Source organism: Pecten maximus, chromosome 1 (genome assembly GCF_902652985.1).
Source record: "Pecten maximus chromosome 1, xPecMax1.1, whole genome shotgun sequence".
NCBI classification, from domain to species: domain Eukaryota; kingdom Metazoa; phylum Mollusca; class Bivalvia; order Pectinida; family Pectinidae; genus Pecten; species Pecten maximus.
The window spans coordinates 11,601,867-11,617,431 of NC_047015.1; the positions used below are offsets into that span (position 1 = coordinate 11,601,867).

At 39.1% G+C, this 15,565-nt stretch overlaps 1 protein-coding gene and 1 long non-coding RNA gene across 2 annotated transcripts in view; one reads left to right on the forward strand and one right to left on the reverse strand.

Moving 5' to 3' along the window:
• Positions 1 to 4,117, forward strand: part of LOC117324931 (transmembrane protein 94-like) — a 64,639-nt gene extending 60,522 nt beyond the window's left edge. Inside the window, exons 26-29 of the mRNA XM_033880776.1 lie at positions 886 to 980; positions 1,677 to 1,770; positions 3,278 to 3,445; positions 3,638 to 4,117. Of these exons, the coding sequence (XP_033736667.1) occupies positions 886 to 980; positions 1,677 to 1,770; positions 3,278 to 3,445; positions 3,638 to 3,710 (430 nt within the window). The 3' untranslated portion in view covers positions 3,711 to 4,117. The remainder of the gene's footprint in view (positions 1 to 885; positions 981 to 1,676; positions 1,771 to 3,277; positions 3,446 to 3,637) is intronic.
• Positions 4,118 to 6,351: 2,234 nt separating this feature from the next.
• On the reverse strand, positions 6,352 to 8,989 carry LOC117324940. Its single transcript, XR_004532100.1, has 2 exons — positions 6,468 to 8,989; positions 6,352 to 6,423 (listed from the first exon to the last, which is right to left on the reverse strand). It is a non-coding gene; the product is annotated as an uncharacterized LOC117324940 (long non-coding RNA).
• Positions 8,990 to 15,565: the final 6,576 nt, after the last annotated feature.

The window sequence follows — 15,565 nt, forward strand, 5'->3', positions numbered from 1 at the left end:
AATTACTCTTCAAAGATGGAAGGGTCTTAAGGTGCTATACCGAAATAGTGAATTTCATGACCCTAGGGTCTTACGTTTGCCCCTGGGGAGGGGGTAAACTTAACTATAAATTATATTGGAAAATAACATTTTTGACTATCATTTGTTTGATTTCTATTGGAATTCATTCTAACTTGATTAACATTATCAGCATGGAATGACAGTTTAATGATATGCCCATGTTTGCCCTGACTGACCCCCAGGGGCTTATAGGAGGGGCCAAAAAAGGTCAATTAATTGAAATTTTTCAAATCTTGTGTGACCGTTAAGGCCCATGGGCCTCTTGTTTTCATTTTGTTAATTGGAGTGATTCCCCTTTTCTGATGTAATACGTAGGAAACTAGGGGCCTATACATTTATAAGGGCAAACTGCATTGTTAATTTTTCATTGTAACATATTTCAGGCATAAATTTTGACAGACCTGCAGATATCAATACAGGCCTTAAAAGTCCTTGTCAAGGCTTGTCCAAAAGCAAGATAAAATTTCTAGGTCTGTCGCTATTTCATAAACGAACAACTCTGGTCAACCGTTTGTCCCGTGATAAAGGAAAACAGACATGATTTATACATTCAGTACACAAGCATTAGTGCACACCTACTTTAATGTTTTAGGACACTTGTGTATGTAATACACTACACGTATCAATGTCCCTTTGTAGATTACATTTATCAGTGTTGTTACATGTGCCGCTAGTTCTTCTCTGATCTCCTTTTTATAAAATTTGAGATATTTGAGATGCAGTACCAATTTGAATCGATGCTTTGCTGTAGCTTCCAGCTTAGATATGAAAACCTGACTCCAGGTAATGTCAGCTCTCTGGTAACGTGAATATTTCTTTCTATAGTGCCAACAGCAGTAGTCAGCTATGGTATGACAAGTATTCCGGGGGCCTGGTGCTCGCCCAAAATGTCTTCACTTTTTATCTCGTCTTTTACTTTGGTAAGTCTTGTGTTATCACACTTTTATAATAAATAGATTATAAGATTTATCTGAAGTTTGATGGGTATTGATAAACTCATGAAGATATAGAGGTTACACAACGAGTGATTGTTGGATGTGAAATAAATTTCATATTCAACAATCACGAGTCGTGTGACCTGTTTCTACCACAATAATATCGGCTTGAATCAAAGGGAAACGCGGCCAAGTGTAATTTCGCGTATGCAAATAAAGTGTACCGGTGACGTCCGTGACCAGTGATGTGACGGCATTCGATTATTGATGACGTCAATAACAATTACAGCCTGGGTCAAAGTTCGAATTCTTGACCAATCAAAAGACTGGAAGGTCATATTTATCCAACAGTTGGCACATTTATATATTGCCTTGAGAGTGGAATAACACAGCGTATTATGGTAGAAACATGTGTTTTAAAAAATGTGATTTTATTCTCTGTATAGGTATATATCTATAAAGATGATATATTCTCTGTGTCAGTGATAATTTTCTCCTGTTTCATTGACAATTTGCTCCTGTTTTGATGACAATTTGCTCCTGTTTTGATGACAATTTGCTCCTGTTTCATTGACAATTTGCTCCTGTTTCATTGACAATTTGCTCCTGTTTTGATGACAATTTGCTCCTGTTTCAGTGACAATTTGCTCCTGTTTTGATGACAATTTGCTTCTTTTTCAGTTGTGATATCCGTGAGTTTTGTTCACTGGTCAGACCACATCTGGCAGCAGAACCCCTTGACCAATCGTCTGTGGGTGTGTACAGTCTTGTTGCTGTAAGTAGCTGTGCTTAAAGTCCTTACCTGATCAACATAAGTATGAAAAGCTCAGCCAGTAGGACCAATTATTCATTTTTATACGCCCGACGAAAAAAGGCCGTATTATGTTATCATGTTGGCGGGCGGGCGGGTGGGCACATATGGTGTCCGGACCCTAACTCCAATACTACTCGACCCAGGCTCTCCATACTTGACACAAATATACATCTTGATGAGCCGGAGTGTCGCATACCAAAATCATGCCCCTTACCCCCGTATTTGCGGAGTTATTCCCCTTTGATGATTTTACTTGTCTGGACCATAACTCCAGTACTACTTGACCCAGGCTCTCCATACTTGACACAAATATACATATTGATGAGCCGGAGTGTCGCATACCAAAATCATGCCCCTTACACCCTTATTTGTGGAGTTATTCCCCTTTGATGATTTTACTTGTCTGGACCATAACTCCAGTACTACTTGACCCAGGCTCTCCATACTTGACACAAATATACATATTGATGAGCCGGAGTGTCGCATACCAAAATCATGCCCCTTACACCCTTATTTGTGGAGTTATTCCCCTTTGATGATTTTACTTCGGGCACATATGGTGTCCGGACCATAACTCCAATACTACTGGACCCAGGATCTCCATACTTGACACAAATATACATCTTGATGAGCTGTAGTGTCGCATACCAAAATCATGCCCCTTACCCCCGTATTTGCGGAGTTATTCCCCTTTAATGATTTTACTTGTCCGGACCATAACTACAATACTACCCGGCCCAGGCTCTCCATACTTGACACAAATATACATCTTGATGAGCCGGAGTGTCACATACCAAAATTTTAAAAGTTGAAGTTGAAATTGTAAAAAATATTGTGATTTTTTTTAAAATTTTGGCATATTATGGACTTAACTGTTTTTCCAATATTCTTGAGTTAATGTTTTGGTTAAAATTTTGTAATTGTCACCATTCACTTAATAATGGTATTAGGAGGCTGATTCTTTGCAAAGAGGTTCTTTTAATGTATATATTCTGTATATAAACATGTGAACTAATTTTTGTGTTATTGTGTCTAAACCCAGGTTTCCCATATTTGCAACATATATACATCTCATCATTTAAGGTTGCCCTTCGGTTTCAACTACACACCATTATGTGTATCAAGATCTCCTTCCAACTTTCCAACAATGATACTTCATTTTAAAGCATTACAACCTGTGAAACTACCCCCTTCCAAGTGTCAAATATTGCGGCGGGCGTATGTTGTGGCCCTCCAACGGGCCCTTGTTGAATTTAGATAAGTTTTGGAATAAGATTGTTAGGTAGGAAATATGTGTCTTTATAATGGGACTTAAGTGATATGTTTTAAACATGCTTCCAGATCATTCATTGTCTTGTTTAGAAAGGTTTTCCATTGTTTGGTTTAGTAGGTTATATACTCGCATATGAAATACGATTTGTACATTCCTTAACACGTGTATACGAGGTACTGACTTGATGTTTTACAGGATGTGTGGTCAGGTGGTGCTGTTTGTCTGTGATATGTCTATAAGGGGGGCTGGTCAGCATCGACTGATGTCTTTGGCCAGTGTTCATCCGACCGTGTGGGCGATTGGCTTCAGTTTCCCTCTTGTCATCCTGTTCATAAATGAACTGGTCAAGCGTCATGAGGTCAAGTAAGTGACAAAAATGTAAAATATCTGCATTTCACTCTTTTGTTTAAAAATAATTTAGGTTTAAATGTTAATATGTTTTATGCTCTTATCACGTGTTGATATTCACTGTACATCACACTACAAAAGTACCATTTCCTCATCCACACAATATCAATGAAACTGCACTGCAAGTTTAATGTTTTTATTTTTCAGACTGTACTCTCGATACCAGAAACGAACACGACTCCACTTTGGCACAAAGCTTGGGATGAATTCACCATTTTGATAACATTCTACATAATTAAACTAATAAAAGTATTCAACTGACACAGAGACTGGTAGCAGTTGTGTTTCGGAAACATTACTAATGGTAGGCATGCCTTGGCTATCAGCAGGCCATTACTAGCTACAAGACTGATACACAATATTCTTTCTTGGTTATTAAAGGCATATCTAAATTAATGTTGTCAACACTGATTTGAAAACATGTATCAAGGCCATGATAGTATTAGCATATTGTGTTTGACAGCTTTACACAGTAAATCTGTGGAGTGATCGACCATGTGTGATTTGAGGTTTTACAGAGGTAGCAACCTACTATGTTTTACAATGTAAGGCTGTTCGGCTGTTCAGCTGTTCGGCTGTTCAGCTTACATTGTAAGGATCTGGAGCTAGCAACCTACTATGTTTTACAATGTAAGGCTGTTCGGCTTACATTGTAAGGATCTGGAGCTAGCAACCTACAATGTTATACAGTTTTACACTGTAAAGCCATGGAACTTATTGATGGTGCAATTATAACCATAGCCTTCCCTTACCAGATACTCCAATATTGTTGTAATGAGGAATAGTCCCTGAATAGTACTGTTTTCCGATCATGAGATTTTCATCAGTTAAGTGATACCCTATACCTTTTAATATCATTGATTCTAGATTTGATGGGTTTTGTAATATCTTAGATATGCAAGATACCATGTTATTAAGGTAAAATTATGATATCTTATTTTTTTAAATATGAATGCTGTTTTTATTGATGTTTGTATGGTACTACAGCTGTTACACCGCTGCCCTATATTGTTTATGTACTCCCAATACTTGTGCTATTTAAATTCCAAACCACTCCTGTGTAATATTTTTATACATCAATCTATAGTTAATTGTTTTTCATTCCATTTTATGTTTACTGTATTTATTGGTACAAAATTGCTGAAAGTGTTTTGTGATTATCAATTTTCAAGCTAAGTTATTATAATTAATTCCCTCAAAAATATTGTAAAACATTGTATTTTACCAAAGTCCATTATTATTGTAACTAATCCCTGAAATCTCACTGAATATTCATTTCAAATATTTGCTATCGAAAAAAAATGACTGAGCATTAGTTGTTTGTGTGGGGTAAAAATGTTAACTTATCTTAGCACTGGTTTTTACATGATTTTATCATAAACAAAGTAAAACATTCACATATACCTGTCTGTATTAGCTCCATTGATTAGCCATTAACAGTGTCAAAATTGGTGAAAAACAATCATGTGTTGGTGAGCTGAAGTGATATATTCACGATTTGTTGGCATTGCATCACATTTGAAGTGTGTGAAGCGTTACAATTACGTCTTGGCTAGGTATTATTTTTCCTAACAGCTTAACTGTATTGTGATTAACACATAATGGAAGATACTGATAAAAGGGAAAATAAATCAAAATGGAATGCATTGTTCAGTCCATATCTGCATTTTAGTTTCGCCTGCAACAAAGTCACAAAGTGAGACTATGGTGTCATCAAATTCTACCAGTGTAACTAGGGGGTACTACTCCAGCATGAAGAAGGGGACTGAGAATAAAACCTGCCACATAGATAGACGTGCGGTGTTTAATATAAAGGTCTCTGTGAATGAAATTTATTTCATTATAATACACAATACAATCTACTGAGTAATGAATTCCTTTAAATGATATTATTAATTAGCCCACCTACATCTAGGTTCCCCTTGGTCCCAAGTTGTGCATAATCAATTTTGATACTGTTCAGAAAAACAAAATGACTGCCAAGTTAGTTTTCACTATTCTTCCTTGATCTTTCACAAGTTTTATAGATAGGTTCCCCTAGTCCCTTGTTGTACATAATCAATATTGTGACTGATTGGGAAATAGAATGTCTGACAGGTGACTATTTTGACGATTTGAGTTTTGTATTGTTATTTCTCAGAAAGTTCATAGTAGATGTTTCTGGAATCATGTGTATTTTGAATGTTGAAGTTTGTTATCGCTCTTTCTCAAACTTATGTTGGTTCCCTTTGGACATCTAGTAGTCAATATTCACCGATTAACATATAAAATGGCAGACAGGCTGTCATTTCGAATTTTGACAGGATCTTTCTCAAAGTTCTGATGAATATTCTCCTTGTTGAATTATTAACAGGAAAGAAAAGTAGAGAAAAGAATAGTCTTACGAAGACCCAATAAAGATCGTTGGTCGGCATCAAGATCCATCTGTTTACAGTGCTGTATATAAACTTATACTTCAAATACATTGGTAAAGTTTGGTTTTAAAATGAGTTTGAGGTTAGGTGAATCATTTCTATACCTACCCCACTAACTAGATTAGTAAAAAATCAGTAAACCTTGGTCACAGTAAGTAAACCACATGAGATCGAGCTTTAATATCCGATGAGTGTTCCTTGTGACGAGACCTTTCCATTACTTTTACTCGGATGAGTGTTCCTTGTGACGAGACCTTTCCATTAGTTTTACTCGGATGAGTGTTCCTTGTGACGAGACCTTTCCATCAGTTTTACTCCGATGAGTGTTCCTTGTGACGAGACCTTTCCATCAGTTTTACTCCGATGAGTGTTCCTTGTGACGAGACCTTTCCATCAGTTTTACTCCGATGAGTGTTCCTTGTGACGAGACCTTTCCAATTAGTTTTACTCGGATGAGTGTTCCTTGTGACGAGACCTTTCCATTAGTTTTACTCCGATGAGTGTTCCTTGTGACGAGACCTTTCCATCAGTTTTACTCAGATGAGTGTTCCTTGTGACGAGACCTTTCCATTAGTTTTACATTTGCAGACCTTTAAATTGACCTACTTTTGACGACCTATGTTTCCTTTCTTGTGAACATGGTTCATACTTTTTTCTCTCCACAAAACTCCTGCCGGCTAAATGCTGATTTGAGTGGTTTTTAGTACCTAGTTATGTCAGTTGACATTTACTACAATAAACATTTGTTGGTGCTGTATATTTTTATTGTCAAATGAAGTAGTTATCTCCCTTTTCCAACATATTTGGTTTTTGATCAAACAGATTTTATGAAATCTGACACTGCCAACTTAGTGGGTGATTAATCTAACTGCTGTGATGTAATCCTGAAGTTTGTATTATTGTTGGATGCATGTCACCTTCCTTATCTCCTGTTATCACCAGCTTGGTTATTACTGATGCTGACAGCATGTATTACATAATCACTGTTATTGAGATGTTTTAACACTAAAAGTGCTGTTGTTAAACATATATAGCCATGTTTAATGGCTAACAGATTTTTATAAAAAGTACTATTTTATTTATTATTTATCCAAATTTGATATATGCCAGCTTTCACCATATATTTTTGCATTCAGATGTGGAATGTGTAATAATTTATTATAGTTGGTGATTAGACCACTAACCGTGCAATACCATATTGCATATCGAAGGATGCGAGAAAGATATACAGGTGTGTCAGGTATACAGTAAGTTTGTCTAACATGAGTTATGAGTTACAAAGTAGGTATCAAGGTGCATCAGGTAAGGTGAGTATTTATACTTATCATATAAACAAGCTATGATAGGTACAAATGTGTGTGTGACATGAGTATTCAGAGGAGTTTGTGTTGTGTAAAGTGTGTGTGACATGAGTATTCAGAGGAGTTTGTGTTGTGTAAAGTGTGTGTGACATGAGTATTCAGAGGAGTTTGTGTTGTGTAAAGTGTGTGTGGCATGAGTATTCAGATGAGTTTGTGTTGTGTAAAGTGTGTGTGTGACATGAGTATTCAGAGGTGTTTGTGTTGTGTAAAGTGTGTGTGACATGAGTATTCAGATGAGTTTGTGTTGTGTAAAGTGTGTGTGTGACATGAGTATTCAGATGAGTTTGTGTTGTGTAAAGTGTGTGTGACATGAGTATTCAGATGAGTTTGTGTTGTGTAAAGTGTGTGTGTGACATGAGTATTCAGAGGTGTTTGTGTTGTGTAAAGTGTGTGTGACATGAGTATTCAGAGGTGTTTGTGTTGTGTAAAGTGTGTGTGACATGAGTATTCAGAGGAGTTTGTGTTGTGTAAAGTGTGTGTGACATGAGTATTCAGAGTAGTTTGTGTTGTGTAAAGTGTGTGTGACATGAGTATTCAGAGGAGTTGTGTTGTGTAAAGTGTGTGTGACATGAGTATTCAGAGGAGTTTGTGTTGTGTAAAGTGTGTGTGACATGAGTATTCAGAGGAGTTTGTGTTGTGTAAAGTGTGTGTGACATGAGTATTCAGAGGAGTTTGTGTTGTGTAAAGTGTGTGTGACATGAGTATTCAGAGGAGTTTGTGTTGTGTATACAGTAACTCCAGTGTGTGAGTATTTATGTAATGTGTATATTACTAATTACATGTAACCCCTGTCTGCCTTGGTAGGAAAATCATGTTACAAGTCAGGTACAGTCTGAACAATGTTGATTCTAAATCCAAGATGTTATTTGGGAGGAAATATTAGAATCTTAGATTAACCTGAAAATGTGTTTTGTGGGACAAGGCTACTATTTGAAAAATTACTTATTATAGGGGTCCGATACATGAATATTAAAAAAATCAAAAACCATGATCTAAAGATAACTATAAGGCCCAGTATTAATGATAATACATTCATACTCTTATTAATACCAACATTTTCTTTTATAAAACATGTTATATTTAACATTTACATGCATGTGTATGGATGGAAGGAAAACAAAAAATTTTATGGATGTATTTTAGTGTAATGTTAATATTGCAGTTAATGTTTTGTTAAATGTCATATTTATTATTAACTAAATCAGTGAAATAACTATGTTTGGTTGTTAAACACTGTGTTATATTAATGTCATTAATAGTTTAACCGAGGAAATTATAGTAAAAGCTATAGAAAGTCTGTTAACTAACATCAAACATAAGACACATGTTAACGGTGACTTTAAATTATAGCTTCCTGGGATTTTACTAAAAAAAATGTAGAATTTTTACATGAATTTAGTGTGTAGACTTGCAGCATTTAAAAAAAAAAACAGAAAGAGAGAAAACAATAATATGACATGATTGTTTTCTGATAATTATAGTAAAATAACTACAAAATTTGAATTAAAAGTATTCTTACTTACCAAGTTTGATACAACCAAAACGCGGCCGCCCTATCCTACGATTTATATCTCAGTATGTGACTATTTACCCCCTCCTTACTGTACACGATGGAGAATGGTCCCATATATATTATATATAAATATCTCTCCAACTCAAGATATTGTTGTGAATGAAAGTCTATGATGTTATTGCTTGTGTAATACTTGAGTAAATATATGTTTATATGTTTCTTGTTATTTTGTTTTTTTGTTACATTTCCCTAAAGGAAAAATTCATTAATCTGTCACCATGGTATCACATCAGTGGGCTGATTGATAAGTTGTGAGCCTCGTTTTGAAGGAGGTACTCAAGGATGGTCGATTTACATGTAAATCCTACTATTCTTCGACTATATATATAGGGCCGTGTACCCAAGAACTGGTCTTATTTGGTTAGTTTATATCGACGAGGTAGCACTCTAAAAGTAAACAAGACAAGCGGCTTTTGCAAAATGGACAAAATCGGTAAAAGAGCAGTGATCCAATATTAGTAAAAGGTTATCCATAATGATATGGTAGCATCACTAGGGAAAGATGTCCCTTCATATGCTACAGTGGAAAGGAAGGGGAAAGATGTCCCTTCATATGCTACAGTGGAAAGGAAGGGGAAAGATGTCCCTTCATATGCTACAGTGGAAAGGAAGGGGAAAGATGTCCCTTCATATGCTACAGTGGAAAGGAAGGGGAAAGATGTCCCTTCATATGCTACAGTGGAAAGGAAGGGGAAAGATGTCCCTTCATATGCTACAGTGGAAAGGAAGGGGAAAGATGTCCCTTCATATGCTACAGTGGAAAGGAAGGGGAAAGATGTCCCTTCATATGCTACAGTGGAAAGGAAGGGGAAAGATGTCCCTTCATATGCTACAGTGGAAAGGAAGGGCTGCCAATGTTGCAACCCCAGAAAAGGTCAATAAAGTTCATGACATTGTTATGACTGACAGACGAGTCACAGAAAGATATATTGCCAGAAGAGGTGGCATTTCACAGGAAAGAGTACATTCCATTCTGAACGAGGACCTGTAATGAGAAAGCTTTCGGGCCGATGGGTACCAAGACTTCTGACAGTTGATCAGATATCACACCCGGCGCATATTATCGTGTGCTAATCTTGAGGAAGATTTGTCACTATAGATGAAACATGGGTCCATCATTTTACCCCAGAGGCCAAACAGCAATAGAAACAATGGAAAACACCCGGGCTCTCCCCCGCCAAAGAAGGCAAAAACTGTTCCATCAGCTGGGAAGGTTATGGTCTCGGTACAAATAATCAATGGCACATAATATGCTTAACTTATGAGGCAGTTACGGGAAAATATTAACTCAAGCGCCGCGGAAAGCTCACCAAAGGTGTGTTATTCCATCGGGACAATGCTCCTGTTCACAAGTCTGTCATTACCATGGCTGCCATTCACGATTGTGGCTTTAAATCGATTGAGCTTCCGCCTTATTCACCTGATCTCGCCCCATCAGACTTTCATCTATTTCAAAACTGAACAGCGTTTTCAGGCACCCACTTTCAGTCCAATGATGACGTCATACATACAGTGGATGACTTTCTGAATAGTCAGGAAAAGGAGTTCTATAAAAGTGGCTTTGAGGCCCTTAAACACCGCTGGCAAAAGTACTAGTGTTTAAATACTGAAGGGGGTTATGTTGAAAAATAATACATTATGTCCAGTAATATTCAAAACCTTCAATATGAGGCTCACAATATATCAATCAGCCCTCGTAGTTCGAAAGATGAAGTCTTCTTTGTCTGAGTTTAAAGAGCGATCAATTTCCGAGGTACTCGAGGTGCAGCGATTGATTCTGGAGCATGTGTTTACTACATACAGGTATCGTACTGCCCTACGCTGTACCATTTCAATTGTATTAATATTTATTTGGGTGCAAACTTCCTATTCTTTACAGTTATACTAAAGTGAAGATCGTACTAGGAATTTGTTTACCTGCAATTTTCTGATGTTTAGCCAGTTTTAAGATTCTCCTCAAAATGCCTAGAGTGAACATGGGAGTCCCATTAAAGCTGAGATTGGTCGTAACACCCAAATACTTCTCCTGGTCTACATTCTAATATGTTTCCGTGTAGAGTATACGATATGGGCTATGAGGGTTAACGTTTAGTTGTAGACAACACATTGCACAGGGTGGAAGGTCATTTTCCATGGTTTTTCCCAGAGCGTTAGTGTGAGACGATCTTTCAGCAAATTTTGATACCCTGGTAGCAAACGTCATAAAAAAATCTGCATTTCAAAGAATGCGACCATCTTCGAAAGCTGTTTGCGAGGTATGGAATAAACAAAAACGTCAGTTTCCTTTGCCAATCAAAGAGTGTTCTGCGATGGGACGACAGTGTAAAATTCACTATGAAAAGACGCATTTTCGTTCTAACAACTCTTTGAACCAAATAGAATGACATCGCCGAATAGTGAACGGTCGCTGTTAGTGTTGAAGATCAACATCTATACCAGACTGACGAATCTCGCTCTAAACTTTGCAAATATGAGTTAAATACCAGGTGGGTTAAATCATTGATGGATAACCATATACTTAGTACCAAAACTCCAGATGTAACAAATGTGCAGGACATTACATCGGCACACCATATAAGACCGAAAAGGGGGGCTTTTATTTATCAACGGGGAATCACGGAAAAGACTTGTCGGGTCATCAAACTATAGAAAACAAATAACGCGTGGCTTTCTCATGCAGGATGCATTTTCTTAAGGGAATATAAAAAAATCAAGAATGAAATCAAAGTTAATTTTACCTACTATTCTGGAAATTCACTGCCATGTACCCAATGAAAAGCTATCATTAAGATTAAACTTTTACAAAAATGATAAAGATAAACACTGGGGCTAGATGGAGGACTCGGTTAGGTGTGTAATACATAGGGAGGACTCGGATAGGTGTGTTATACATAGGGGGGACTCGGATAGGTGTGTTATACATAGGGAGGACTCGGTTAGGTGTGTTATACATAGGGAGGACTCGGTTAGGTGTGTTATACCTAGGGAGGACTCGGTTAGGTGTGTTATACCTAGGGAGGACTCGGTTAGGTGTGTTATACCTAGGGAGGACTCGGTTAGGTGTGTTATACATAGGGAGGACTCGGTTAGGTGTGTTATACATAGGGAGGACTCGGTTAGGTGTGTTATATATAGGGAGGACTCGGTTAGGTGTGTTATACATAGGGAGGACTCGGTTAGGTGTGTTATACCTAGGGAGGACTCGGTTAGGTGTGTTATACATAGGGAGGACTCGGTAAGGTGTGTTATACATAGGGAGGACTCGGTTAGGTGTGTTATACATAGGGAGGACTCGGTTAGGTGTGTTATACATAGGGAGGACTCTGTTAGGTGTGTTATACATAGGGAGGACTCGGTAAGGTGTGTTATACATAGGGAGGACTCGGTTAGGTGTGTTATACATAGGGAGGACTCGGTTAGGTGTGTTATACATAGGGAGGACTCGGTTAGGTGTGTTATACATAGGGAGGACTCGGTTAGGTGTATTATATATAGGGAGGACTCGGTTAGGTGTGTTATACATAGGGAGGACTCGGTTAGGTGTGTTATACATAGGGAGGACTCGGTTAGGTGTGTTATACATAGGGAGGACTCGGTTAGGTGTGTTATATATAGGGAGGACTCGGTTAGGTGTGTTATACCTAGGGAGGACTCGGTTAGGTGTGTTATACCAAGGGAGGACTCGGTTAGGTGTGTTATATATAGGGAGGACTCGGTTAGGTGTGTTATACCTAGGGAGGACTCGGTTAGGTGTGTTATACATAGGGAGGACTCGGTTAGGTGTGTTATACATAGGGAGGACTCGGTTAGGTGTGATATACATAGGGAGGACTCGGTTAGGTGTGTTATACATAGGGAGGACTCGGTTAGGTGTGTTATACATAGGGAGGACTCTGTTAGGTGTTATATATATAGGGAGGACTCGGTTAGGTGTGTTATACATAGGGAGGAATCGGTTAGGTGTGTTATACATAGGGAGGACTCGGTTAGGTGTGTTATGCATAGGGAGGACTCGGTTAGGTGTGTTATACATAGGGAGGACTCGGTTAGGTGTGTTATACATAAGGGGGACTCGGTTAGGTGTGTTATATACAGGGAGGACTCGGTTAGGTGTGTTATACATAGGGAGGACTCGGTTAGATGTGTTATACATTGGGGGATTCGGCTAGGTGTGTTATACATAGGGAGGACTCGGTTAGGTGTGTTATACATAGGGAGGACTCGGTTAGGTGTGCTATATATAGGGAGGACTCGGTTAGGTGTGTTATATATAGGGAGGACTCGGTTAGGTGTGTTATACCTAGGGAGGACTCGGTTAGGTGTGTTATACATAGGGAGGACTCGGATAGGTGTGTTATATATAGGGAGGACTCGGTTAGGTGTGTTATACATAGGGAGGACTCGGTTAGGTGTGTTATATATAGGGAGGACTCGGTTAGGTGTGTTATATATAGGGGGGACTCGGATAGGTGTGTTATACATAGGGAGGACTCGGTTAGGTGTGTTATATATAGGGAGGACTCGGTTAGGTGTGTTATACATAGGGAGGACTCGGTTAGGTGTGTTATACATAGGGAGGACTCGGTTAGGTGTGTTATACATAGGGAGGACTCGGTTAGGTGTGTTATACATAGGGAGGACTCGGTTAGGTGTGCTATACATAGGGAGGACTCGGTTAGGTGTGTTATACATAGGGAGGACTCGGTTAGGTGTGTTATATATAGGGAGGACTCGGTTAGGTGTGTTATACCTAGGGAGGACTCGGTTAGGTGTGTTATACCAAGGGAGGACTCGGTTAGGTGTGTTATACCTAGGGAGGACTCGGTTAGGTGTGTTATACATAGGGAGGACTCGGTTAGGTGTGTTATATATAGGGAGGACTCGGTTAGGTGTGTTATATATAGGGAGGACTCGGTTAGGTGTTATATATATAGGGAGGACTCGGTTAGGTGTGTTATACATAGGGAGGACTCGGTTAGGTGTGTTATACCTAGGGAGGACTCGGTTAGGTGTGTTATATATAGGGAGGACTCGGTTAGGTGTGTTATACATAGGGAGGACTCAGTTAGGTGTGTTATACATAGGGAGGACTCTGTTAGGTGTGTTATACCTAGGGAGGACTCGGTTAGGTGTTATATATATAGGGAGGACTCGGTTAGGTGTGTTATACATAGGGAGGACTCGGTTAGGTGTGTTATACATAGGGAGGACTCGGTTAGGTGTTATATATATAGGGAGGACTCGGTTAGGTGTGTTATACATAGGGAGGAATCGGTTAGGTGTGTTATACATAGGGAGGACTCGGTTAGGTGTGTTATACCTAGGGGGGACTCGGTTAGGTGTGTTATACATAGGGAGGACTCGGTTAGGTGTGTTATGCATAGGGAGGACTCGGTTAGGTGTGTTATACATAGGGAGGACTCGGTTAGGTGTGTTATACATAAGGGGGACTCGGTTAGGTGTGTTATATACAGGGAGGACTCGGTTAGGTGTGTTATACATAGGGAGGACTCGGTTAGATGTGTTATACATTGGGGGATTCGGCTAGGTGTGTTATACATAGGGAGGACTCGGTTAGGTGTGTTATACATAGGGAGGACTCGGTTAGGTGTGCTATATATAGGGAGGACTCGGTTAGGTGTGTTATACATAGGGAGGACTCGGTTAGGTGTGTTATACATAGGGAGGACTCGGTTAGGTGTGTTATACATAGGGAGGACTCGGTTAGGTGTGTTATACATAGGGAGGACTCGGTTAGGTGTGTTATACATAGGGAGGACTCCGTTAGGTGTGCAATACCTAGGGAGGACTCGGTTAGGTGTGTTACATATAGGGAGGACTCGGTTAGGTGTGTTATACATAGGGAGGACTGGGTTAGGTGTGTTATACATAGGGAGGACTGGGTTAGGTGTGTTATACATAGGGAGGACTCCGTTAGGTGTGCAATACCTAGGGAGGACTCGGTTAGGTGTGTTACATATAGGGAGGACTCGGTTAGGTGTGTTATACATAGGGAGGACTCGGTTAGGTGTGTTATACATAGGGAGGACTCGGTTAGGTGTGTTATACATAGGGAGGACTCAGTTAGGTGTTATATATATATAGGGAGGACTCGGTTAGGTGTGTTATACATAGGGAGGACTCGGATAGGTGTGTTATACATAGGGAGGACTCGGTTAGGTGTGTTATACATAGGGAGGACTCGGTTAGGTGTGTTATACATAGGGAGGACTCGGTTAGGTGTGTTATACATAGGGAGGACTCGGTTAGGTGTGCTATATATAGGGAGGACTCGGTTAGGTGTGTTATACATAGGGAGGACTCGGTTAGGTGTGTTATATATAGGGAGGACTCGGTTAGGTGTGTTATACCTAGGGAGGACTCGGTTAGGTGTGTTATACATAGGGGGATTCGGCTAGGTGTTTTGTACCTGAGAAGGATTCGGACAGGTTTACTCTTGGTAAGGTATCAAGATCTGGCATTAACAATCCGATGTTATCAGGCGCACTCCTCTTTAGAACACTCGGAGGGGAACGATTGTGACAAAGAGTTGGTACACATTGAACTGTGATATCGACATACACAACTGTAAGAGAGCTGTGGTACAGTCATGTCCGATATAAATTACCAATCACATGTTTACAGCCTAATCAGCTTAACAACACGTCTTTCGAGTTTCCAGCTGCTCTATCAAAATGTAAACACGAGGAAACAGGACGGACAGTGT